This window comes from Nothoprocta perdicaria, unplaced genomic scaffold, assembly GCF_003342845.1.
Source record: "Nothoprocta perdicaria isolate Ctin4 unplaced genomic scaffold, notPer1 scaffold_14, whole genome shotgun sequence".
Taxonomy (NCBI): Eukaryota; Metazoa; Chordata; class Aves; order Tinamiformes; family Tinamidae; genus Nothoprocta; species Nothoprocta perdicaria.
Window position 1 is genome coordinate 842,209 of NW_020454538.1, and position 27,505 is coordinate 869,713.

At 39.9% G+C, this 27,505-nt stretch overlaps 1 protein-coding gene across 2 annotated transcripts; it reads right to left on the reverse strand.

Annotated features, from left to right (window-relative positions):
- On the reverse strand, nt 1-27,485 carry KDM3A (lysine demethylase 3A). Of its 2 annotated transcripts, none has more exons than XM_026034109.1 (25): nt 27,045-27,485; nt 24,308-24,463; nt 22,212-22,322; nt 19,902-20,004; nt 18,875-18,999; nt 18,278-18,350; nt 18,102-18,190; nt 16,461-16,612; nt 14,675-15,246; nt 13,456-13,657; nt 11,465-11,679; nt 8,843-8,995; nt 8,551-8,646; nt 8,087-8,214; nt 6,581-6,767; nt 5,948-6,117; nt 5,599-5,835; nt 5,011-5,182; nt 4,488-4,578; nt 3,736-3,866; nt 2,775-2,894; nt 2,538-2,674; nt 1,444-1,620; nt 1,227-1,361; nt 1-707 (listed from the first exon to the last, which is right to left on the reverse strand). In XM_026034109.1, exons 1-25 carry the CDS (start codon nt 27,216-27,218, stop codon nt 627-629), a joined length of 3,987 nt encoding a protein of 1,328 aa, XP_025889894.1. In that variant the 5' UTR covers nt 27,219-27,485; the 3' UTR covers nt 1-626. The 2 variants fall into 2 exon arrangements, with proteins under 2 accessions (XP_025889894.1, XP_025889893.1); XM_026034108.1 differs by having other exon boundaries at nt 2,538-2,677.
- Nucleotides 27,486-27,505: the final 20 nt, after the last annotated feature.

The following is a 27,505-nucleotide window of genomic DNA, read 5'->3' on the forward strand; positions in this document are numbered from 1 at the left end:
TCAAACATCAGTTCAAATTATAGATCAGTTTCAAACAGAAGACATTTTGATTAAAAGCTTTTTTAACATTTAGAAATTTAAATACATTTACCTAAAGATGGTTAACCCCCATCTCTATGTTACTATACAATAGCTTAAAGCTACTTTTAAATGCTAGTTCTATGTTAATGTGAAGTTTCAGAACCGCATTCTCAGTTCATTTTTATGTAAATTGGTTATTAAATTGGGTGACGTGATACTTCCTCCCACCCCAAAATAAAAATTAAAAAAAAAAAAAGGAGCTTTACAACATGTCTTGARTAATATTTTTCAAATGAGTAATTTGGAATAGTTCCCGACAGTCCTARAGGAGGTATTTTGTACAGTTTGGAGAGCAACTCCATATAAAGTTCTATTGCAGCTGAGCATTCACAGTATGCCACAGTCCATACATATTACTACATATACATATCAGGTTTGTAAACATTGGAAGAATACACAGAACATAGTACCACAATCCTCTGGTACTGCTGAAAGGAAGATGAGGTAACATTCATATAATCTCAAAGTCCACAGAGGTCCTGACTGAAGAGTTAAAACAGCTGCCAACGCTTCTGTTTCATAGTGTGTGGTTAAGGCTTTCTACTTTATGGTCTGCTAAGGCTGGATTCATTAGCTCTCAGTATCCCAACTGCATCTTTTACAGCGTGGTATATGACATTCTTCACCTAGGAGGAAGGGAAATGGCATTTAGTAGTAGCACTAAACAGCAGGGTTTGGATCAGACAGACTGACATGGAAACACTCTGCAGAGCCCTCCCTCCCCACCTTCTGCACAGCCCCTTTTGCTCTCAGTTTAAAGGCACTTGCTTCAACTAACTTCATTAAAATCACTCCCTGGGAAAGTTAGGTTTAAATGCTAATAAGATAAAAGCTGTAAACATTGTAGCATTCAGTGAGTTCAGATAGAAGATACAGAAGTGGAAGGAGGAAACTTCAAAGGAAAGTCAGGAGGAGTTTCCAAATTCCTTAGAATTTAGCTACTAAAAACCCACAGCAGTTCAAAAGCCTAGAGAAACTCCTTTTCAGAGTCCAATGCATTAAAGCTGATTAGAACATGAAAGCAGTGTTAGGCCTTAGCTTGTAAAGCAGCAAAGTTTCTACCTTATGGATTTGGTGGGAGGTTTTTTGTATTATTTATTTCTTGGAGGGAGGGTCTAAGTTTGCCATAAACACCGGTACTTTACCTGCAGTTTATCTTCATGGTTCGTATGCGTATGCGACAGATACCTAAATTCCTGAGTGAGCCAGAAGCAGTGTTTGACATGCTCTGGGGATACAAAGTCTTCTGCAACTTTAATACAACTGTACAAATTATGAACCTAAGGAGAACAAACAAGAATCAGCTGCATGCACAGAAGTCTGCCTTGGTGGTGGGTCTGGCACCGGGTCCCTGCTGCTCACCTGGTGTGGAGCTCCCGCTGGAATGAAAACTACATCTCCTAGAAACTGTACAATAGCCCAGCCCTGAACCCCGTACTCTTGATGAAGCCGTTTCCTTAGGGATCGGTCCAAATACCAGCTTTGATCGTGGATAGGATCGTGATCTACAGGATTTTCTTGACCTTGTTCTTCAGCAACCTGAAATAAACCACAGGGCAGGTAACACCCAACAAGACTGACGTGTTATAACCGAGCTGCATTCGTGGTGTTTCACAGGAACCCATGCCACAGCGGCTCGCATCACACGCTCAGCTTAAACTACAATAAAAGCTTTGGATTCTCACTTAATTCTTGATTAGTTTGTCCAGGCTGCATCATTTTCCATTTCCACTGTCTGATTAGCAGCCTTTGCCATTAATCTTTGCAGAAGCATTGCAAAAAGATTATAATAAATGCCCATAATTGTAGTTTATAGTAAGAAAGTAGTGGCAAAAGTGCTCAGGTGTGTTCACACTGGCAATCACTATCACAGCAGGGGTCAATACCCCTGCAGTACTACAGCTATCTARGAAAAATAAACAAAAGCCCCACTGAATTCTGACTATTATGGTCCAGAATTTAAAGGCTTCTTAGATAATTATTTCTTTACTCCAATAAACCATTTTCCTCCCATGAAAACATGCAAAATATCAATTTCCTTCCTCTCAATCCAAACTGAGTGAGGGTAGAAAAAAATAGAGAGAAAAAAGAAAAGTACAAGAGAATTTGTATGCTACATATATTGTGACATCTCTTAAGAACACCCTTAAGTACATTTAAAAAAAAAACTAGGTTAAAATGCGTTTTTATTTAACAAGAATATAGCTGTATCAATGTGGTTCCTTGTATTATTTAAAAAATGGCAAAAACAACATATATGAACACAGGATAAATTCAAGCTTCAACTTGCTTGAACTCCTGAGCTCCCACAGYGCCACAGAGTTTCTCTTGGATACAACCCAAGGACATTTGTTCCACGTTTCTATACCAACTGCGAAAGGAGCAAAGAAGTCGGAGGATACATGTTTGCACAACTGCACAGACCTAAGATGAGTTTTTCAGATACAACCACCTACCTTTTTAAGGAATTCCCGGATCTTCTCTGTATCTTTAGCAGCATAAATGTGCCACAGAGCCCCAGGTTTCTCTCGACTTTCGGTAAAACGCTTAATTGTCAGTTCATCCGAGTCGCCATCTTGTATGGTTTTAAGCACTTCTGTGACAGGGTGAACACAAGCAGTTACCCCAAAGGACCTTCCTTGCACCCCCAGAAATGCTGCTTGTTAACATAATAAATACGATAAAGACTTTACCTTCTTCTTGATCCACCTGACCCTTGGGGATGCCCACGTAAACCATCACGTTGGCCGCATCGGACACGTCCAAGTGGAGGTTCGTTGTGCCGTATTTTCTATCCTCGGGTGTTATTAAGCCTGAAAGGAAACAGAAGCACAAGCAACTTAGTAGTGGTTCAACAGCAGACCCCCACCTCGTGCCACTTTAAAGAGCACTATCTGAAAAGCCTGGAGAGCTCCTCTTTTTCCTCAGCACATGATTGTAGTATCGCAAGTCAGGATCAAGTTATCTCTGTTTCATAGCCAAGACTTTGCCCTATCACCTAGAAAAAAATGTAAATATGGTTCAGTTCACAGGCTGACACACCCAGCCTGTATGTTATCTAAAAATCATGGTTAAGGCTTGTTAAAAGGTGTCTTCAGCAGTTTAAAGTAAACTGAAAAACACCCTCCTCTTTCTAAAGGCAGCTGTACCAACAGCTACTGTGCCATAATATGTACTGGTCAGGATCTCTTTACCAGCTGTGACCACGTTTGAAGTTTTAAAGACCTTTTCAGCAGCTGCAGATCAATAACCTATGGAAAGAATTGCCCTGGAAGAGATTAAAAACCTAAATCACACAGCCCAAAAAGAAGAAATATGTCAAAAATAAAAGTAGTAAATGCACAGGGACAGCTATAGGCAACAGATACACACAATATATACCAATGGACACACACACACACACACACACAGGGAGCAAGAAAGACCGGGAGGAATATCATTAAATTTAACTCATCTAGACAAAGAAACTGTGCTAATATCAGTAAACTCCTCATATCACTAATTTCTATTGTCATGCTAAAATTAAGTTTGGGGATGAACAGGAATAATCAAATTGTGTACAACAGCAAGGATTCATTTAATTCAGAGTACATTCCAATTCTGAATGTGTAGACAGCAGGACTTCTGCAGTAAAAAAAAACAAATTAAACATACCATATGCATTGTACATCTTGGGACCCAAGTCTGGTCGCACAAAATAGCTGGGAAGTCGAGAGGCAAGGTTCAGTTTGCCACCTCTTCTAGTGTATTCTGGCAATGGAATATTCTTCATCAAATCATCAAACCTGAAGCAACACAGCACATTTTAATGTTGTGAAATGATACAACTAAAATTCAGCTTGCAGACTTTAAATGACTGCAGCCAAAGCTTTCTTCAGGCAAGCAGCAGCACTCCTTCCCTGCTGGCTTATTGGGCAATGGCACACCAGGAAAGAGAGAAAAAGAACAAAGTGGGCAAGACGCAGCACCATGGTAGACATGGAAATTTTTAACTGAACACACGCAGAAATCTTGATGCTATTTCCTTGCATCGCAGCACCATACAGTGCAAGTCAGAACACTTGAATGGATTGGCAAAAGAAAGCAACTTCAACTGAACTTTACATTTCAAAATGATTCAGGGTTTTAGGAGTTTCAAAAAGTTTAATCACTCATTAGCAATTCCAGACATTTTTTTACCTGACAATAAACACCATGAGCTTATATACGAGCACAAGCACTTGTCATAAGACTAACTTAATACTCCCAGCTATGCCAGGCATCTTTGATGAACAAAATAGTTCACATGCACGTTACTATTGCTCCTTAAAGCTGAAACACGCATTAACACATAACCGTTTTCCTGCATTCTATCATTTTGGGGTTGAATTAAGCAAATGATGAACATTTTCATTGCAATTTCATACCGAGAAGGCATCATGTCTCGGAAGTCTTCTCCTGGAGGCCAGTCTTTAAGCTTCAGCACCATTGGTTCTCCTTCTTCTGTTCTCAGGCGACCTATTGTCGAGTGTCGGCAGGTTTTAGTTTTTAATACTTAGCATAACTCAAAATACAAAGAATTCAGGCAAATTCTTAGCTTAGTTTGAAATGACCTTCCTTCTTCCACCCTCTGAATGCCAACACCCATGCTGGCTTTTCTAAGCTTTTTTTAACTGGACAAAAAGCTGAAAGATGGATTAATTGGCTAGGGAGACCCCAATTCTCAGACTGTTTCTCCAAAAAACAGCACCCAGACAAGCACACGTCCGAAAAAGTCCTCAAATAAGAGGCTGAGAAAATTTCATGCAGTGCATCATTCTGCAATCCTTAATGGGGAAAATCCATTAAACTCTGTATGCTGCTCAGGAATGACAAAGCCCTCTTAGGGAGGGAAAGCTGTTGCTGAGTATCTTATCTACTGAAATTTAACAATAAATTTACACTACTTACTTGAAATATCTTCAAATCCGTCCCAGAAGTCCCCTACAGTAGCTCCCGTGATGATTTCATTGGTCCTGCAGTTAACCAGATCTACTTCCTGCTGGCCAAATTCCTTCCTGAAGGACTCGGGTCTCCAGAGCTCTGCGTTTAGTTTGTGATGCACTCCTGACACCATCACAGGCTACAGAGAACAACACAAAGTAGATAATTATTGAACACCAACAGCTCTTAATCCGGTTAGAATAAGGAACGCATACAAGATAGAAGAACATATAAGCAAAGGCACTTTGCAAGATAAATGCTCAGCCTGAAATGCTAGAATTATGCATTTCATCATTCTCTATTTCAAGCTGCACCTTTTTGAAGGTGTTATTTCAAGCCGTTTTTTATTCAAAGGCAAAATTTAGCATTGTATTAAGAAACTGACTTTGAATAGTAAGATATATATCCTTTTAGCCAAGGATCTTTTCATAAAACAGTGCTCAGGTGTTACATGTTATGAAGTTTTATATTGCAATTTATTGTTGTAAGTAGATATCTGCCCTTCAATTAAAGCGCAACGCAAATGAATTCAAAATGGGAAAAAATCTTAAATACCTGTCCCTGCTTCCAGCATTCCCTGAAGACATTCCAATTACTTTCATTGTTGGGATCTTGAAGACATAGCAATCGGTTATCACATAACCAGTAGTGAGGAGTATCAAAACCCATTATAGTGGGTTTTATGGTCAGTCCTTGAGGTTTCTTAGGTAAATCTGTAATGTTTCTGTTTTGCACCAGGGAAGCAAAAATGTCATCAAGGATTTTGGGTGTACTCTTGAGTCCATTGTCTGTCTGATTTAAAGAAAAAGAAAACAAAGGAAGTTGGCATRCTTCTGTTGCCCTCTGAGTAGCAATCTAAGGCTGGTAACAAGCCAAAATAGTCAACCAAAACACTTCCACGTACCTTTCCTCCAGAAGAGTTCAACAGATTCCGCAAGAAACCCGTGTTATTGTTGCTCACAGGTGTCAATATGGCACTGTTGAACGTCTGCAGGGCTGCAGCAGGCTTGGCTAAACTAGGGAGTGCCTGAAGAGGCTTATTTTCATTCTTTGAAATGGGGATGGGCAGTTTCTCTGCAAGGAATAAAAAACACTTCTAAAATCAAAGCAAGAACAAAACAATTCCAAGCAAGAATTCCTCTTCCAAACCACAAGTACATTTTGTATTTTTTTGTATTTTGGTATTATTTTCTTTTCATGCCTAGATGCATACATTCCTCTCTATATACACACAGATGAATTATTTTATTTTGCTTGAAGACTTCAAAAAGTTTTTGAAGATCACACATTTGAAAATAAGTATCTCCTCAAACAGACCTTGAAAAGCACTCTTTATTGTGATGCTAGTCCCCTTTTCAGTACCAATATCCCAATCCTGCCAACTTTTGCTCCAAGTTCTTGCCATGGAACAGTTGCACAACACAGGCACCGAGCTCCAATCGCAGCAGGTAGATCACAGCAAGATATTGCTTGATCTGCTCTATATTTTTCTGACCAACAGCCACAAAGTGTTTACTTTTCATGGGCACACACATACCTTTGTTTTCTTTGTTCACGTTTCCACTTGTTAGATTTGAGAGCCAGCTCAATGAGGGAGGAGTATTTACTGGAGCAGTTTGCTTATTCCCAATGACYGGCTTTACAGCAGGGTCATGAGCAGTGATTGGGGGGCCTAGGATAAAATTGTTATGTTGAAAGCCAGTCCTCTCTCCAGCTACCAAGGGCTGAAAAAACAAATTGAAAACTTGATTAGACAGAAACACTCTAATTAAGGAGGAGAAAAATAAGCAGTATCAAATGTTTTTTCATTCTTTTACAAAAAAGCATATGGTTGAGGGTTCATAAAACAGTCAATCTCCACCAGAGGTCAGTACTGGATGGAGATTGGGCCCCAGCAGGAACTGGGGCTCCCAAGTTTAAGTGCAGGCAACAGAATCGGTCACACCTCCAGAAGAACAAACAAAGAATCTGCCAAGCGCACTCCCTGGCCCTGCTCTGGGAAGAGATCAGCATCTAGGGCTTGTTTCCTTCTTAAAAAGACAGCAAAAATCCACCTCTCTGCCTGTCCTGAGACACAGCTGCACAGCAGGGCAACAGCCCCTTTGGCCAACACATACCAGGCACAGGGTATGTATAGGGTACACAGGTGYGTGCATGTATTTGACTCAGTTATTTGGAGCTTCTGGGTAGCAGGTTATCCAGAACTGCTGCTTTAGCCCATCATCATACAGAAATCCCAGGCCAAATTCCCACTGCCTGCTCAAAGATTTCTCAAGCAAAAAGTAACTTCACCTGTGTCTACCTATAGCACTRCTTTATGAATAAACGTGTAGCAAAATTAAACTAAGTGACAGTTTCTGGCGAGTTGCTGCAAAAAATAAGCCTTTAATTGGCACTAGATTTTAGTAAATTGAGAAATGCTACRTCCATTTACAAATCAAACATGCACAAAACTATTTTTTATCACTGCCTAAGACCAGGTACCCAAATAACCTGATCTTAAAATAAAAGTGCAGTGAACTTCCTACCAGAGTCCTTAGAGAGATCATTGCCGTAGCCCTCTCTTTAAGCCCTTCATGATTTCCAACACTCTTCCAGTTAATTTATGTCTTTTAGATGCTACATATATAAAGTCTGCAGAACCCCAAGGTTATACTAGATTGACAATTAGTCTCATTAGTCTGCTCTTAACAAAGGATTCTTTACAAGAGTTCCTTCCATCCAATCTTACTTCTCCTATGGAAAACTATCATTCAGCTTTTTTCAATGATTGGTCACTCACTGAGATGTCAGTGTTTCAAAGGGAGAGATTAARAAGATTTTCCATAATACCTTCCATAAGGCTTTCAAAAAAGCTGAATCTTACAGAGAACCAATGAACACAACTAGTAAATAACAACAAAAACTGCATGGTGGGGTTAGCAGATATAGCTGGGGTTGGTATATCTACAAAATCAACTACCACTGGCTTCAAATTGAGACAAACTGAGGCAATCTATGGATATTTCAGCTATATAAACACAGCATCAGACAGCAGCAATACCTGTTTTGCATCCTCCTTTAGAGTTGGCTTTGATAGTGCCTTGAACTGCTTATTTGCACATGGACAATTTGCCTTTATTCCCCATTTTGTTCTTACAGAGTGAACAATGTCACCAACATCATAGAGAGCTGAAGGAGAAGAGTCATTAATGAGCTCACATTTAATTAAAACATCCAGTATTCAATAATATGATTTGTGTAGCTTAGACAGTTAGACATTTCCACAGGAACACAGTTCATCTTTAAACAGKAAATTCTACCACTTTTTCCACAAAGGTCAAAAATAATGAATTAGTAGTAAATACATAGACAGTTCCAGTCTTTGAACTGAAACCTTTTGACAATAAATATTAAGCTCTGCCTAACTTCACCGCTCAAAAAGCCCACTTGGTACAGTATTAACAACAAAGAAATTATAGGAAAAAAGCTTGCAATGTATTTTTCCTCCCAATTAGATGAAGATACCTTTTCCAGGAATTATTTGTGTAGGCATTAAGTTCTCTGGTTCGTGTACCTGCCCCTTCACACATTTAAACCAGGAGAAAGTATCCGATTCATCATCTGTAAAACATAACCATTGACCAGTTCAATTAGTACTTCTTTCATCTTCCTCTGGACAGCAGCCATATACTAGTGAAATAACAAACAACACCAGTCATAGAGCTGTATGGTGATAAAAATGACTGTTTTTTTAGCCTGTAAGGTCAAAATACAGGTTTCCCAAGCCCAGCCCTTCTCATTCCACATCCCTTCTCACCCTGGTGCAAGCTTTTCTTCTTCATCCTGTAGCAGTCCACGCAGACGCCAAAGCCRCACTTGGAGCAGACCCAGTGGAGGTTGAAGATGGTGGTGTCACAGACATCGCACATCTCCCGAACGCCGCGCACCGCGCGCTTCCAGGCTACCTGTTCTGGGGACCAGGAAAAAACGCCGTTTCATAAGAAAGATTTGTATTTTAAACGTAGTTGTATCAGAAGACTTTAGTGACACCAAAATTACTTGCTTTCTCAGGTTTTTTGGATCCATGTTAGACTCGTTTCTTATGAGATGCATCTCACCTTCAGTACCAAATAAGAATATACCCACCTGGGGAGCACCACATTCAACTTCCTGCCCACCTGGGCCAGGGCCTTCCCTGCAAAGCTCATTTCATACTTCAGTTTCTAATTTTGTCTCTYTGTGGTCACCCTGTTTTTATTTCTTCTCCATAACCTGACTTTGTTTCCTCTTTCTGTAAACTCCTCTTCACACTCAGTGGCCAAAAATCTTTGCAGCTTAACCAAAATGTTTTTCTTCTATACRGGTCTTACAAGTGGAGATCTTCCACTGCACCAAGATAGTTCTGTTCTTGCTTACTTATTTATTTTTTAAGGAACCACCACTACATTCTCACACTTTTCTTCTTGAGATTCCACCTACCATAGTCTTGCCTGAAGCACTATTTCTCTGGCATGTTTCTCCCTTGTAAAGAATTCCAAATTYTTTCTTCCCAGTCACTCCAGCTCAAGTTGCCTCATAGCCTCATTTGGTAGACCATTTCCTAGAGTTTTCCCATTAGTAATATTTAAAATTAAACTCTAAAAACAATACCTTTGTAGAGAAAGGGCTGATCCTGAGGCATATCAAGCAGTGCAAAAACACTGAAATACTCATAACCTCCCAAGGAAGCACCTAAAGAGATGACCAACTACTATTTATTTTTGCTTTATCAGATGCATTGAGATTAAACCTACAGAAGCAGTTTTTTGAAGGTCAACACTAAAATCCAAGTGAGACTTTGCATCACCCAGACAACACTGTTTCTGCCAGACGTAGCATATCGTAAACAACATGGGTGGATATTTTTACAAAGTGTCAGTTTGTCAAAGTCAGAAATTTTTATGACAAAGTATAATTTCAATTAAACTCTGCCAAGGAAAGTTTGCCAGAGTTTCAAATTAGGGGTGGAGTAGGGTCAGGTGCAATCTCATGTTTACCCTCTGTATCAGTTGAACAGTTTGTTACTGAACTGTTCTAAAAAGGATGAGTACCTATCTAGACTGCAGAATATTTCTTTTCTATCCAGAGCATTAAAAGCATTCCTCTGATTTCATGAAATTTAGTCCCCTCACTCTCACAAGCCCGTGCTATGGAAAATTAAACAGGAATTCTGGYATTGTTCCACCAGCACCAGAATTCACATTTAACTTCGCAATTAGCAAACCCATCAGAAAAATCTTCCCCTGAAAAAATGAAAAAGCCACCCACGCAGCCCAAGGCAAAAGCCACCCACACACAGCTCCACGTGCTTCTAAAAGGGTTCTGATRCTGCACTTTCTGCCTGGCTGCGCCGAGCGCCGTCTCCACAGGCTTGAGGGAGACCTGCACTAGCTGAGAGCAGAGCTGCTGACTCCAAACACTGCAGGGGAAGAAGGCCCTACTGAGTGCAATCCAAGGAACATCCTGAAAGGAAGCRCTTCTAGAACATCTAAACTTTTTCTCTCCCCTTTTGAAGAGGGTTCAGATCTACTTCTTTTTAATCTTCTATAGCAGTCAGCCCTGGTTAGCCCTGTTAGCTAACCTGGTGTTAAGCCCTGGTGTTACAGAACTAACATATTTATCTAGAGCACTTCRAACCTTTAAACCATGCTGCATCTCCATCATGTAGTTGTAAAAACTAAAACAAACCAAAAGAACCCCTCCCCCCCCAAAAACAAGACAGTTGGAAGAGCCATTCTGCTCTGGGAAGCGATTATGGAAGATCACCAGGTCCCACGTGTGCCTGTTTGGCACAGAATCCTTCTTCGGTGCCTGAAGACCTGTGTTCTAGGACACAAGGTTGGCCCCACACATGGTAAATGAGCAGCTGGTGCCCCCATCGGCACGTGCTCATCAGCCCTCTCTGCCCAGCAGGGCTGTATGGACACGGAGCTGAAACATCAGAAAAGCCTAAGGTCCATTAGGCAGAAACAACAAGCAGGACCAGAAAAGAAACAGAAAACAGTCACAAGGAAAAACATTTTTCCCCCGCTTTACATGTTAAAAATAAAAGCGGCAGCAGCTTGTCCTTTTGTGGTTTTGTTGTTTTTGTTTTTCCCTTTTCACACTTCGTTTTGTAACAGAATTAAACTCTCTCCGCAAAAAGAGAAGTAACTTGATAGCTTCAAAAAAGTTAAGAGAAACAAGGGCAGAATTTTGCAGATTTTTTTGGTATTCCCCCCCATAAGCCAAGAATTATTGAAAGTTCACACCTTACCCAGATCTTAACCATTGCTTCTATCTCAGAATAAAGACTGAAGTCCTAAGTGACATTCCCAAACACACAGTATTTCACCCTGCTTAGAAGCTTCAAGTTTCTCATAAACCTCTGAAGGTGCAGACTAATATAAATTGCTCTTACTATGTGGTTCAATTGTAGACATAACTTCCTTCTCAGATATCACCAGTTGGCAGAAGTGGTCTCCGATGTTGGCCAGAATATACTTTGCTGTGTCTAGATCTAGACCCACGACGTTTTTTGATAAAGGGAGCCACAAGCTGATGGCCTCAGGGTCGTACTTATTGGGAGTTAAGAAGCCTTCCTCGCGCAGCAACCCATGCTTATTAAACTGCAGCCTGAGGAGTGAAGAGAAAAACTGTCATCTCCAATACTTTATTAGCTTCCATTCATTCCAACAAGTCCTGCCTAAAGGATTAATATCCACATTGCCTGTGTATTCAATAGAACAGTTAACAGACATGGGTAAACATACACTTGATGTCAATATTAAGTGCTAGATGAAAAGGAGATTTTTTAAGACTTAACGAGAGGCCTGCACATGTTTTCAGGAAACTTTTTTGACAAATACTATAGAACAAGTTGACTTTCAATGATAATTTGTGCTCACTATAGTGCATGACCGTAGCAAGCAAATGAATACTGGCAATTGAAAATAAGACAGAAAATAGACTTTTTAGCTTTCACATTCACAAAGCACGTGGAGCCTCCACTTTTGCTTTGAGTTAGAGCAKACTTCTTTAAACACTGAGAAGATGAATTAGCACCACTAGGTTTCATCCTGGTCTTGTATGTTTTGAACCTTTTAGCYAATGTCAGATTATGACAAATTTTATTTCAGTACAGGTCTGTGTAAAGAGAAATCAGATTAGTAATTAGCATCTTTTTTTTTTTTAAATACCTTCCCACCTACATGACCTGCTTTTGGGGAGACAAGAGAGGAATAAACCTCAAGGGACAAGTATGAGAGTGAAAAATAAAGTGTTCTTTTAAGAATTCTGCAACATTTCTGCTTTCCTTTTTTTCCTCTCTCTCCAAAAGCTCTCCAGGCCAGCAGGATTGTTTCTACCTGGAGACCCACAAGAAAGTCATCCCTCTGAAAAAGAAAACTTTTTCAGATAAGGAAGCTTCAGAAGATTCAGAGATTTTCAGATAAGGAGGATAAGGAAGCTTCCCATCTCACTTGTAATAATTGGGATTTGGTTTCCCCTCTAATGGCATTCTCCTAACTGGAAAAAGTGAAAATAAGCAGCAGCATACAAAATCTCACCATAAGATCAAATAAGCCACTAAAAAAAAAAAAACCCTTTGCACAGAACTTGAAAACAAAGAAAAGAACGTGTTTAAAAACATAATCCTATAGTTTGGCAATGTCTACACCTGARCTAATTGGTATGCTTCAAACAATGTTTTTAAATCCCTTGAAAAGACGGGTTACAGTTTTRCATGCTTTTGTAAGAACTGAAGAGTTCAAATACCCAGTGAAAGTTCAGCTCAAGAAACAGGATCCTATAGGAAGAGCAAAATCTACAGATCGGGTTTGGACAAGCAGGCAACATCCTGCAGTCACCAGGTTTTCCTCAGAATTGCCTCATTCCCCCTCACCCATCCTCCTTGAACGTGGTAGGATTGAACTGAATGAACATTGCAGATAAATGTCTGAACATTTCATATGTCCAACTCCTAATCCTGTATGGGATGCACACGAAATCCACTCTCCCACTGTCTCCATTACTGTGCTGTATGTAGCATACAAACTGAACTCAAACTACCCTATTAGCATTCCACATAGAGCATGAAAATAAGCAGCTCACAGTCCTGCCAAAAATATGAAAAAAACCTGCAGAATGTGTAATAGCCAAAATAGACAACATGCAATTCATTAGATATATTGGCCCTACAGTTTAAGGGCTACACACTGATGTTTATTAGTTTTGAGRTAGCATCATAAATGTGGCCACAATGCTATTTTTTCATTTCAGCGTGGAAAAGGTGATGATACGCTTAAAAAACAAAAGCAAATAGAGTAACAAAAGCACCTAACTCAACCATGAGGAACTTGTTATTTGCATTTAAAGAATATCAGAAATCTGATGAGTCCAAGCTGCTCTTACCTCCTGAAGTGAAAGAAGCGGCAGAAGACGGTGGAATCTTTTTGCTCCTTGTTCTTTCGGTAGCTGTCCAGCCGGCACTCTCTGCATTTGTGCAAGTGAGGGGCAATGTTATTGCAGGAGCCGTCCTGTACAAATGCTTCTCCGCTTTGCTGCAGCTTCTTCACTTTAGAAGCATCTGCTAAAATCGACTTGCGAACCATTACTGCAGGGGAAAACAAGTTTTACTAATTGACTTCTCATACAAGAGTGCAAGAAGATGTCTTTAAAGGAAAAATCTGTATCAATGTTTCTTATGAACTGCACATTTCATTGAAATGGAAATATCTTAAAAATACCTGGAGCTGACAAACTTCAGGTCAGTAGAATCTCTTTCAAGCTATAGTCCWCTGGATTTGTAGTCTGGGGACCTGAACTCTGTTCACCCCTCCATAGAAGATTATTTTGAAAAAAAATGTGCTTTTAATAAAAGTACTTCTTCAGCAATCAGGGCTGGAATTCCTGCCCAGATAGCTGGAATAGCCCAGGGCCAGAAATGCAAGACGCAACAGACTTCAGCACCTTACTGTGACTGACACCAAGCTTTTGGCTTCTTCCCCCTTTGTAGTGGGGACACAGCAGGGCACAACTGTGATTGCCTGCCTGGCTGTTTACCCACATTAATTAAGGAACAGCAGGTTATAATGCAAGGCTAAGAAACACTAGACTGGGGGGGCCGGGTAGGGGGGGGGGAGGAAAAAGGGTGGATGTGCAGGGAGATTCCCAGAACTCCGAAAGTTACTCTGCGAAGAGCAGCACACTAAGGTGCTATCAGGAGAACAGCTCTTTAAACAAGGACAAGCCTTCCCAGTCTGCGTCACATCTGGGAAACTCGGAGCAGGTAGAACTGAGCCACGGGGGAGAGCGGGAGGAGGGGAAAACCTCAGAGTCATCAAAAAATACAATTAGTGTTTGCATTCTGTATTTTTCTAACCAGCTTTGCCTTCTTTTCTTGTATATCTTGCAACAATTTATTGGGATTAGTTACTCAACTTAAGAAAATTATATAACAGGAGTTATTATATGCTCTTTGTAGAAGAATCCACAAACTTAAGCTTCTCAACACTCCCTTATACCACTTAACTACATTAACAATTTGGTATATGTTAAGCCATGCCATTGCACGTAGTTACAGAGAAACTCTAAGGACTCTGAAAGGACAAGAAACTTTAAAAACACTTACTGTTATCCTGGAGCTTAGCGCTTCCAGTCCAAATGTTTTCACTTTCATTTCTCTCAAAGAGAAACTCATTTGAATTTCTTCTAAAAGAAAGTTCCATGTCTGTGTGGTCCTCAATCCTGCTTCCTTTGTGGCTATTCTGACTGTTTCCATTGCTTTGCCATTTAGTTCCAGGCTCAGTAAAGGAGATAAGATGAGCATCCGATGTTGAGGGTCTACAATCTAAAGTCCTCTGTGGTTCAGTMGTGCTACTGACTCTGGGTATTGCTATGGAAGAGTTGAGATGTTGCAACTGTTTCACAGAAACGCATTCTTTTGGAAAGTTTGTCGGGGGCTTGATAACAGGTTCTTTCATATTTTTAATGTTGATTAGTTTTTCACTGACTGTATCAATCAAAGATGAAGATCTTGTGTTTATCAAAGAGGTATATTTACCATTCTGATCATTGGGATTTTGCATTTGTTCTTTAGGTATATACTCCACTTTGGGAAAGACAGTCAGATCTTCCTTCGACAGTTTAATTCCAGCATTAAGACAGGAAGGATGCGTTTCAGGTAAGCTCCGTCTGCACGTGCTGAAACACATGACATGCCAAATTTGAAGAAAGAGGCCAGACACATATGGACATCAGCTCCTCAAATCTATTCTGAGTTTTAGAGTTATTTAGGAACTATTTAGAGTTTCGAAGAATAAAAAGAAATTAATTCCACCCTTTAAACACTGAAGTTTGGAGTGTTCAATTTTTTGTAAATAGTTGTGTGTTATGTTTTGCTGTTTTTTAATTACTATTTTAAGAATTGAAACAGGAAGATATAGCTATATATACACGCATAGGCACGGAAGTTTAGATATTGCAGTTACTCCATTCTCTCATAAAGAGGTTTTTAACTTATCGTGTCAAATACATTTAGAGTGCATGACTGCTTAAGAGCACCATACACAAAAACTTCAGTGATTCATGTTGGCATTACAAACACTGAGAGAGTAAAAGTGCCCCCATATAAGAAATGATTCTCTCTTCAACATAGCTTTTGGGAAGAGTATGCATAACAACAAGTGGAAAGTTATACTATTCTTTTACAGCCAGTAGAAAAATTGATTTCCATAATACTGTTTCTACTAGATATGTTCCTGTGTAACACAACTTGGGGTACCTCCACATTATTCTAACCCTCAAATTTAGCAAGTTAGTGAGGAACTGCAGTTTACTCTTAGGAAGATAAGTGCACAATATAACACTTCCTATAGCCACAATACTGAATCAAAATAGCCTTTAGGCTCCAGGCTCCCTTTTTCCCATGACAGTGGAAGCAGATYTTATTTTGCAGGCATCTGTTGAGAGGGAAAAATGCCTGGACCACTAGGACTCCTAGAGCTATTTTTATAGTGGAAATGCAGTATCAGTTTAGATTCACTTTAGGAAGGATTTGAGTAGGAATCTCTATACTGGAAGGCTTTGACAATTGGACTATTCTCTAGCCTCTTACAGCTATCACAGAAGTATGAGGTCAACAGAAGTAACTACGGGCCCAGACTCATTTAATCTACAGCGAGTAAGTGGACAGAATATTTGCCTGAACATGTTCAGGTTTGGGGTGATAAGAGCTAAACATCACATATGTATCACCCAGCAGATATAATAAAACAAAAATCGGCTTGAAACCTAAGGACATTTAACTAAAAAACACAGCATAGATGAGTTCTATATTCACAACAATTAAGCCAAGCTTTTCTGTGCCAACATTACAGAAAAGCATTCATTTGCTACAATGTCAAACAATTCCTTACCCCTGAGGAGTTTCTGCACCAAGATTGGGAGGAGAATTAGCTGGCAGGGGCAGACCTTGATGCCTTTGGTCTTTATTAGCAGGAGTGCATCCTAGCAACGCCTCTCCAAACACTGTTGGCACTGACTGTACATGTCCCTGACTGGGAGAAACCTGTAAGGGAAGTTTAAATTATAAACACTTAATTAACAAAAAATACTGCTTCTCAGGATTAAATTTTGAAAAAAAAAAAAATACAAAGTACATTAGCACACTTCCTGGTATATATGTCTAAAGTCGGTCAAAGTCCATCTTCACTCAGGTCCTTAAGACAGGAAGGGCTCAGAGTGTCCTTTTAAAGTCTACAGGCTAATCCACTGCTAATTTATTTCCCTCCCAATTCACAACACAGACTTTTAGTAGGAGGTGGAAGGCATGGAGGAAGGAATGAAAGAAACATTCAGAACATAAAAAGATGTCAGAAAGCTCTGCTTTTCTTAACTACCGTTGCAATCACAACAGATCTTGCTATATCAGTAGCAGTAATCAGCATTCAGAAACTTTTCAGATCCCATGCAAAATCCCTAGAGAGAAGTTAATGAACAGTGTTCATCACCCAAAAAAAAAAATCTAGATGTGAACAAGCCAGGAATTCAGATTAATGAGCTGTTCCAATATGAAGACTGGCTTTGCATGCATGGAGCAGCCTAGCAAAAATACTGCTACGTACTAAGGACTTTAAAGACGCTAAGGATATTCAAGCAGGGGCTACAGCTCTACTTGAGAAGTGTACAGCCGCTGAATTCATCCTGCCTTGCTGCACATGCACTCTTCTATAAGTTAATGTAAGATGGACCACTTTTCAATGAGGAATCTTTATCTTGCACTACCTCATGTTGTATCTCTGGGAATCTTAAATCTTAAAATTCTCCAGTAACAACTGCAAAGAAGTCAAAAATTCAAGAAGTCAACAAGAACAACCTGCCACTTTCAAGCTTCCTCAAGGCTATTCCTGCTCAAAAGGCAGCCCTTGGTCTGAAACTGTGACAAATTTGTAAGGTAAGATTATTTAGCCAAGTCACTATTCTTTATTTACATTTCTCTTCCCAAGTTCAGCAGATCTTCCTCTGGCCTTTGAGATAGTTTCCCTGGATCTCAGCCAAGAATGTGGCAGGTTACTCTCAACAGCAACCCAGATAGACGTGGAAGCACTAGAGAAGTTGCCAGATTCTCTTTTTGTATTAAAACAATATTCTAGACCGCTGTGTGCCCAGCCTGAATCTTCAACGCAGACAAGCATTGCTATAGGTTTGGGGCTTGGCTATAAAGCATTTTAAAAAGAATGTAAAAAAACAAGGGTTATACTTAAGGACACCCTTTCCTTTTCCCTCTCCAAAATACATGACTAAGCATGCTAACTCCTAAATGGAACAAGGAGGCAAAAAAATACAGTTAAAAACCCACACCCAGCTTCCAGGCTCAACTGTTTTCTCTCCAGTTACCAGCAAACAAGAGGTTTTACTCGTGTCTAGACAAGTTCCAGAGAACTCAGATCTTCCCAGAGATTATGTTTACTTTTATATCTAATCTTCATTTAAAATTATACCAGTGTAAATATGACAACTCTTATAAAACAGTCCTATAGAGCATAGTAACACATTACCTCAGGAGAGCATTTTGTGTGTTTAGCATCAACACATCCACTTGTCTCAGAACACTTTCTTTTCACGCCTCCATTTCTTTTAGATTTATCTGAAAGAGACAGTGATCAAGATTAGTTTATTTTAACACAATGCTGCTTGTTACTATATCTGAAATATAAATAACAGTACATCTTACCACATTTTCCATTACTGTCATATATGATTTCAACATGAATTAATTCTGGATCAAGTGTTTTTAAAGCTGGAATCTTGGAAAGAAACAAAGGAAGCAGAATAAGCAATTTAAAGAAGAGAAAGGTACAGTTTCAAGTTATACTAAGTATGCTTTGTGTAAACTTATTATATAAACTTTATTTAAACTTGATAAGTTTAAGTTAACTATCTGATCTTCCATGTTCTTTGAACACCAAGCTGAATTTAACAATGTATGATGATCACAGTGTTTCTGTCTGAAAACACGCAGAGAACATGGTACTTCCAAGCACTGCTTGTACATTATGGCAACAAAGACACATGCATAAGAATAATGCTGCGCTTTAAACAAAGATTTCAAGTTTCCATCACTGAATTTAGGAAACCATTTGACAATTTCACCAGCAGCACAAAGCAACACAAATGTTTGGGGGCAAGAGCCTGTACTGGACTATATTGATCCACGCTTTCTATATTCACTACAATAAGGGCAGAATTGTAAATAGTGGGAGGAGAGGTTAAAATAAGGGATTTCCCTTTCTCACCACTGCCTGCACATCCCACAGTAAGTGGTTCTTACCTCCTGACAGTCTACCTCTAGAGTCCTCGTAGCTGGATTACCATTTACAACAACTGCTGTAAACCACTGGGTAGATGGATCCAGGCTATAAATTCGGATTTTGGAACCGATGATATTTTTGCCACCTTAAAAGAAAATATGTACACAAGAAATACTCTTAAAACAGCGTATGTCTTTGTCTTAAAAGATGCCCAAAAGATGCTCATGCTACTATGGGTTATGCAGCTACCATGCAGCTTATGTAACAGCACTGTATGCAAGAAGCAAGTAAACAAAAGCTAGAAAGATTAAAAACTTCCACATTAGGCTCATATAGTTGAAAGGAGAAGAAAAAAAAGGAAAACTCAGAAGAAAACAGAAACAAACAGACAAAAAAACCCACCCACACCTCACTCAAATGCTCAAGGTACATCCCAAAACTTCTTTTCCTAGAAGAGGTCAATAAAGCTTTCTGGATGCCCAGCAAAAGCTGGGTTGATCTTTGAATTTCAGCTAGTGAGACAGATGAGCAGACTTGAAAATGGAGATTCTTTGATTAGGTGTGGAAAGTGTCAACTTTCAATACTATTTTCCTTTCCATAAAGGCAAGGGTGTACTCAGCACATGTGAGGCCACAGCACTCATTTGTATCCAGTCTGGGCTCTGTAGTACAAGAGAGATTTGGAGCTCCTGGAGCAAAAGCCCAATGAAGRGCCATTCAAACAAAGAACTACAAAAAATTCTCTTGAGAAAAGGCTGGTAAGTCAGGATCACTCAGCCCAGAGAAGAGAAGCTTTGGATCTAGAAACATCAGACCTCTCATCATCTATATGTGCCTAAATTATGCACTCACTCTCAAAGATAATGTCATGCTAATATTTCTATTATTCACATTTAACAGTCACTACTATGAAAGAAACAACATGCAATCAATCAAAAAAAGAACAATATTTTTCTATCCCTAAAGCAAATTGCACTGGCAGGAAAGATTTCCTTTTTGACTTGAGGCTTTATCCTCAGAGTTCTCCCCTACAGGGTGTGTTTGTACCTTGTACCAAGCGGGTTTCATCCAAGTGTTTCTTAACCAAGGCCTGAATTTCTTCATTAACATTTTCATCATCCATAAGAGGAAGCCTGGAGCTTTCCACATCCTGTCAGGATCAAAATAATGAAATTAGTATTAAGGGCAATGTTTTTGATTAACCAAAAGTCTTCGGAATATTTAGAAACAAGGCTGGAAGCAATTCATGTAAGCAAGGCTGTTATAGAATGTTGTATTTATCAAAACACACCTCACTTTTCTACTGCTGACTTGGAACTACCATCAGCCAGCAGGGATGAGTAAGGTCTCCAGGTCCACTTTAATATCCTTCTAAAAATCAAGCTGGTTATTTTACTACATTATCTTTTTACTTACTAATGAGCACTAAGTTTAACTGAATCATCCATTTTAAATTCAGATTTTTAAATTCCTAGAAGCAGCAGATACACATTTTCCAAATAGTCCTAAGCAGATGTAAATATGAGTATTTTTTTACGTTTCTATTTGAACTATGATATCAATAACAAGATCCTCTGCAGCTCAAGATGCCATTTTGAAATATTTTCATATAAAAAAAAGATCAGTTATATCCAAATTATTGGCCACAATTCATACAATACTATGCATTTGTATTTTTATCTCAATTATTATGTAAAGCAAGTCAGTTAAGATGCTCAGAATCAACACTGGAGAGCAAAGTTTAAAGCATGCTTTTAAAATGGCTACAGAGTGACAACAAATAAAAACAGTTTCTCTGTCCCAAACACCAGTATGGTATTTCTAAGGCACAGAAGGTTCAAGAACCAGTAGTTTAAAAAAAACAAACAAACAAACAAAAAAAAAACAACCACCACCACCACACACACAAAAATCACACACACCCTGCAATTCAAAATGCTGGAAAAGCATCTTTCTCCACCGCAATACTGAGGTAAAGCTTCCATAAAAATAAAATTTATTTTACCTTTGATGCAAGGTGAAAACACACAACAGAAATTTAAAAGTTTAAGTGATTATTTTCTCAACATGAAAGCAGCCAATTTGCTGATTGTTAATAGGTAAAATAGATTATTAATGTCAGTTTTAAGCAGTCCTTAACAGAGTCCATCTATTACTGGTTTTATTCAGGCAGCTTATAAGGCCTTGAAAGTAGTTTTCTAAAGTGGTAAATCCTTTATCAGCAGCAGACACTCTTCAGAATCCCTGACTAGCCAAAAAGAGCAGTTTCAGTCTGTCTATGCATAATTCACTCACAAATTTCTGCCTTGATGCTCATTAAAGGGACCTAATATTAGTAGCACATCTTCATTCACAGCCACTTGATTTTCTTACATTTGCTTCAAACTGTTAACCTTTCTGAAAAGCAGRAAGGATGTTGTTTAAAACATGCAGGAGAATACTTTTATATTCAAGAGGAATTTAAATTCAACAATTACGGCTGAAATGAGAAGGTCATTTTGCATCCAGTCACCCACAGGTGAAAGGTCCCCTCCCTAATTCAGGGAATGTCAGCAAAAAGTACATTCTCACAGAAAATACTTAAGAAGAAAAATCCATTTAACAAACACAGAAATAAGCAACTACTGTTAACTGATTCATTACACTTATTAACACTCTCTTTCCATAAAACTCATCTACCTTTGTAATTCAGAAGTATCTACCTTCCTTTCTCAATCAGTGGGGACACAAAAATAGGGGAAAAATCCCATTCAATCCTTCTGGGGATAGTTACTCTAGTTAAAAGAGAGATCGATCTTCATGTGGTACTATCCATATACCATTTTACAAGAAGATTCACAATATGGTCCCCAAACATCCATTAAGAAAGTAAAGCACAAACTGCTATCCAAAAGCTGTTACTGCCTGTAATTCAGCAATCTCCTTTATAAATTGTCCACCTCCATAACTACTGGGATTAGAAGTGACAGGTTTTATTGACTAGGAAGACTTATTCTGCAACTCCTTTCACAAGAACAGCAGTCATGTTCACACGTCAAAGTGAAAAACTATCCCAGTTTATCCCCTATCAACAACATGATGCAACYGTTGACACCTGGGCCCAGGACTGTTCTTATGAGGACACTCCCTCATTAACCTCTCAAACAACCAGGTACTGGATCAGCTCACTGAGATCTTTTTTCAGCTGTTCAGAGCTGATATTTAAGAGTTACGGCAACATGCATCTACACCAAGTGTTCACTTGCCAAGTGATTCAGCAATGAATATACTAYTTAAGTGATTAGAAGATAAACCCAGGTTATCTTTAAATACCAAAATAAGACTCATCTTTGCTTTTATAATGCCATACAACATTACCTGAATGGGTGTTAAAAGGTCTTCAGAAAGAAAAACACATCTCTCTTCACCAAGATAGCGCACTGAAACCATTGATCCCAAACCAGCCTTGTCCAATAAGGATTTGTAAGTCTAGAAAAGTGATAAACATTCTCAGATGTAGAGTAAGAATATCTTATTTCTCATTTACTTTTCAGAAATTATTTAAGTTTTACATCTATTCCCCTATTAAGGCATTCCCAATAACTTAGRCTTATCACTGAAATTCATTACAACATTTACAACATTTAAAGGAAAGAGTGAAGAACTATGTCTAGGTCACTTGACAATATAAATATATAAAGATATAAAGAGCTATTGGAGAACTGTTGATATATCTTTACAAAACAACTCTGCATGGTGTGAGCACACAGAATAACTAGCCCCAGGGACTACATGTAACTTATCAAACCTCATGTAGCATGTGGACATATATCAAAGCCTTCRTTTAAATTTATGAACAATATGTGCAAGATTAAGGTTTTCCTTATCTTTTCCTCTGAGCAGGTAGACATCAGAGAYTGGAAGAACAACCCTGTCCTGCAGGAAAGAAGCATCTGTAACAGCACTTAATATAAGGAAAAAAAAAAAAAAAAAAGAGGCAAGAACAAACCCAAAACTTGACGGAGTATGGAACTGGGTTTCTGAAATAAAGAAAAAAAACTTCCTGTGCTTGAGCATTATTGTCTCTTCAGTTATAACAGCATTGGAACTAGGGCATGAGGAACAGAAGCCTCTCCATGAATGCCTTGACAGGACAAAAATAATACAGAACTTCTCTATTTCCCAATAACACGTGCTCAGACATATGGGAATAAGCAAGCTGTGATCAGAATTCAAAACAAAATCAAACTATTTGTGACTTCCTCTTTCCTTCCCCTGTACAAAGGGGCAAGAAGCATCTCTTGCAAACTCCACTATTGTGCTTCACTTTTCATCATTGCTCTGCTAAATGAGCTTTGTAACACAAACACTGCAGGTACAGGCGAGTTAAGCACGCAGAGAATGAAATCTCATGCATAAAACTGAGTACAAGTAGCAAGTCAAGACCATTTAAATGCATGGAAAGTGACAATGCCTGAACTTAAGTACTCATGTTTTCCGAACATTTAGATCAGCAAAATCTACTAGAAGAAATGCTGACAGTGATGTGAGAATCAGGAAACAAAAYAAAGTAATTCAAGCCCCACCATGCACACATATTTCCTCTTCCACCCTTGTTCCAACAAATAATTCAGATTCGTTTTGCTCAAGACAAACCCCAGCTCAAAACAAAGCAGGAATTACACAGCCTACTTGATATTTAGCAAAGTCAAAACCACTGGACAGTAACCGCAAAATTAATATAGCTAATGTAGAGCAAGTCTACTTCTTAGCTTATTCCACAACTACTTGTTTGGGGAGCAATATCAAAAGTAGTCAAGTAAAACTTAACTGGATAAATACATTAACAAAGAAATAATCTCTGTTCATCCCTACTGGTCTATAGAAACCGCTATGGCTGGCAATTATAGAAAACTTAGTTCTCTGAAGTGGAGAACCTCGCTCAGGGTTTAATAGGGACAAAATCCAGACCTCACAAATAGCCTGTGGCAGACAGCCACCACGTGAGAGTCATTCAGATTGTTGTCTCAGAACAAGAATCCCTGAGGAACTAACAGTACTTGAAAAAGACATAAAACCAGAGTTTGAGATAAAAACACATGCCACCCTCAAGAAGCCATTATTTATCCTTTTTCTCTCCATTCCTGACCACAGTGTCTTGAAAGAAAAGTATGAGCAGAGGGAAAAGGGATTTAAAAAGCTGTACACAACAGTGTTCTGGGGRAAAAGCAAAAGTCACAAACACATCCCTGTATCTCAAGACACAGCCTATTGCCTTCAAATGCTTAAAAGTACTGCCTARTTTTAGCTGTAGGAGGACTTTTAATTCCCTTCGAGATTAACCCTATAAATCCACTGTTCACACTAGTGAAGCTGTATATGTGAAATTCACTCTTGCAATATAATAGGAAGCACAATCCTTACAAAAGGAGCTACAAGAATCAAAGATTAAGTTAGGCCAAAGGTATACTTGCCATTGCAGGCCACTGGACAGGAGACATAGCACTGGCATGAGATCTTCTTTCAGCAAGTACCAGTTTTTGCTCTACCAAGAATGCTTTCATTTTATGGCTGTAGACTTCTATCCATCTTCTTTTCTCCCATGGCTCATCATCAAATTCTACACAAACCTATAAAAATGGAGCAAAAGGAAGGAATAACTAACCACAATATTTAAATGCATTCAGGAGCGAAGGATTAATAAACCCTAAATAATTTTAGGATTTAAATAATTTTCTGAAAGTGCTTTTCAATAATTTTTAAATTTGCTTACAACAAAGTATGATTATTGCCTGTCACATAATTAAACAATCACCAAACCATTTTAAGCCACCCAAATATTTTGTAAGTTACAGTCTATGTTAGCTGTTTATGCATCATTCCCATTGCATAAAATGTGTCATTATTCCCATCTAAACTCTTATCACCTTCCCATCTCCTCCACTGTAAAAGGAYAGTAAATCTGTTAGCTTTGCCACTAGTGTTTACTATCAAACGGAGGAGGAAGAAAAAAAAACAATAATGATCAAACTGCCATAATACCAGAAGAACTTTAAGACTTCGTACCATAGCAGTACAAACATTTTTCCAAAGACTTCTTGCAGTACTTGAATATACAAACCATTTATCAGGAACATTAAGGGATAACAGTTCCAAAAGGCAACCATAGTTCCTTTATTGAAAGCACAGATGACAAGAAACCAGAGAAGGAGATTAAATTATGTATGAAGGCCCCTTGCTGCCTGTTTTAAACCGGTCTGTAACTTGACAAATCTCCGATGCGCACCCACAAACTTTTGAAGGGTAGAGAAGCTGTGGCTATTGATGGCTTGACCAATTCATTTGGGATGGCATTACCCCTCCTTCACAGGCAACATGAAGAGATAAGGAAAGGATTAAAAAYCACCACGACCACCACAATCACTTTGTGTGAACACATGGAGTGACTTGTTACAGAACACTGTAGAACGTCTCATCAGAATGGTCTCCTTTTTCCCATAAAACATCACTATATGGTCTAAGCGTAACACATTTAATAGAGTTTCTCCAGGGTAAGTTAGTTAAGTGAATCTCAGAAACACTCCCTTGTGTCACACTTCCCTCTCTGCAGGGAGAGGTAGGCAAACATGCATACACAAACAGAACTGCATTACTACAGACAGAGAGTCATAAAACCTAATGGATGTTCGAGTGAACTCAGTCATTTTGAAAGTCACTGAAACAATGAAGGAGATAAGCAAATAGCGCCAAGTATCAGAACCAGAATGGTTTGTTTTGCCTGTAGTAGCAACACTGCACATACAAGAAAATGCAGTTGAGAAAACACTTTCAAATGCATTTGGTTTTGGTTTCTGCAGCTTGTTTCTGATGCTACATAAAGGCATGATTTCAAAGAATAGGCACCTCTTCTTGAGTCTTGTTCTGAGCATCCCTATTTTGAGTCTTGCTGTACACAACCCTTCCACAGAGCTGTGAGGCGGGACACATTTCCATGCAGGAGCTCTTTATGCTTGGCTGTCTACTTGGCAACCTAATACTTTTCCAGAGGAAGGCATTAAGCTAATCTATTCTAGCAGAACCGTAGCCACGTATGAAGCTCAYGGTAAAGCACTGCAAAGTCCTCAGCTGCACCTAGGTGCCACGGAAGGTGCCTGAGAAGGTCCTTGGGATGGTTCTGCAGGACATCCTCCTCCTCCTCCTGACCCTAAGGCAGGCACAGGGCAAAGCTCTACCTCGACCACACACACTCGGCCTCCAGGACTCCGAAACACAGTCTGAAGTTCACACATTTGGCAAAGAGTTGGAAATATGTTAGACTTCTCCTTTGAAAAGCAAACTGTGCTTGCCCAGTTAATTTGGGCCCACGGAGTGTTTCCTGTCCTGTTTTAAGCCATGGGTTCTGTTCTTGCTGCCATGTTAGCTGTCTACCATCAAAGTTGCACATTAAACAAATGCAACAGGTCCCTACAACAAGACTCCATCACTGCAATCAAGTTCTGGTCTCTGCAAATAGCTCTGCTTAGTACAGGGGTTGTTTAAACAGGGCTGAAGAGTTTTACTGGCCCAGGAGGCCATTAAGGGTTTCACAGCCCATGCTGAAACCTCCCAATTTCCACCCAAAACAGAGTTAATCACAGTAAGTTTGCAGCAGTTGATTATGCATACAAAGGAATCCTGGGCGATTATTATTAAAAAGCAGCCAGGACACAWGGGGAGTTTGGGAAGCCTCCGGCAGCGTGCAGGAACATGACGAGTCCGCAGCACTGCCTGCRGACAAAAGAGAGGCTTCTTTATCGCTTGCTGCAGCCCAGGCCAAGGAACAACAGCAAGAAAAATAACCGAGCGCATCCGAACATGAACGTCTCCGCTTCGTAACGCGCCGCAGCCTCCGGAGGGGGGAAAAAAAGAAGTGATTCATCAAAATGGTTCTCAAGAGAAACGCAAAAACAAAACTGAAGTGGTCCTGGCAGACAGGACTGCTAAACTTTCCCCTGGAAAAGCGCCGGTGGGAACCACTGATCTGCGCCTCCGTGGGGGTAACTTTGGCCTCAGCACAAGCACGGGGGTTCACCCMGGGGGCACGCGGGGCTTCAAGCAGTGGCGCCGAGCGAGCTGAGCCCTCTCTTCCCGAATTTTCTCACCAAAAAATGAGAAATTACACGTAAACAAATATATTTATGGAAAGCGCCTGCGTAGGAGGGCGGCGGTTACCTTGAGGTCCTGCTTGGAGATGTCGGTGTGCGAGACGGCGCGGATGCGGCCCGACTTCCAGGGCCACTCGGCGACGCAGCCGCTGTGCCAGGGCCCGGCGCCCTCCTCCTCGGCCAGGCTGAGGAAGCGCTTGCCCACGAGCAGCGACCAGCTGCCCTCGAGCCGCAGCACCATCCTCACTCATGGGGGAGCCCTCTGAGGAGGGGGGAAACCGCCAGATACGGAAAAATATATATATAATATATTAAAAAAATAATAAATCCGGTTTGATCGAGAGCGGAGTCGAACGAGGGAGCGACGCAGCCCCGGGGCCGCTCCGCGACGCTCCTCCGCCCGCGGCTGCGTTAATTATTGCCTCGGCGGGGGCGGAGGAAGCGGCGGCCGCTTCTCCTCGGCCGCTGCCCCCCAACGGTCCCTTTGTTGCCGCCGAGGCGAAGTGGCCGGCGGGGAAGGCGGCGGRG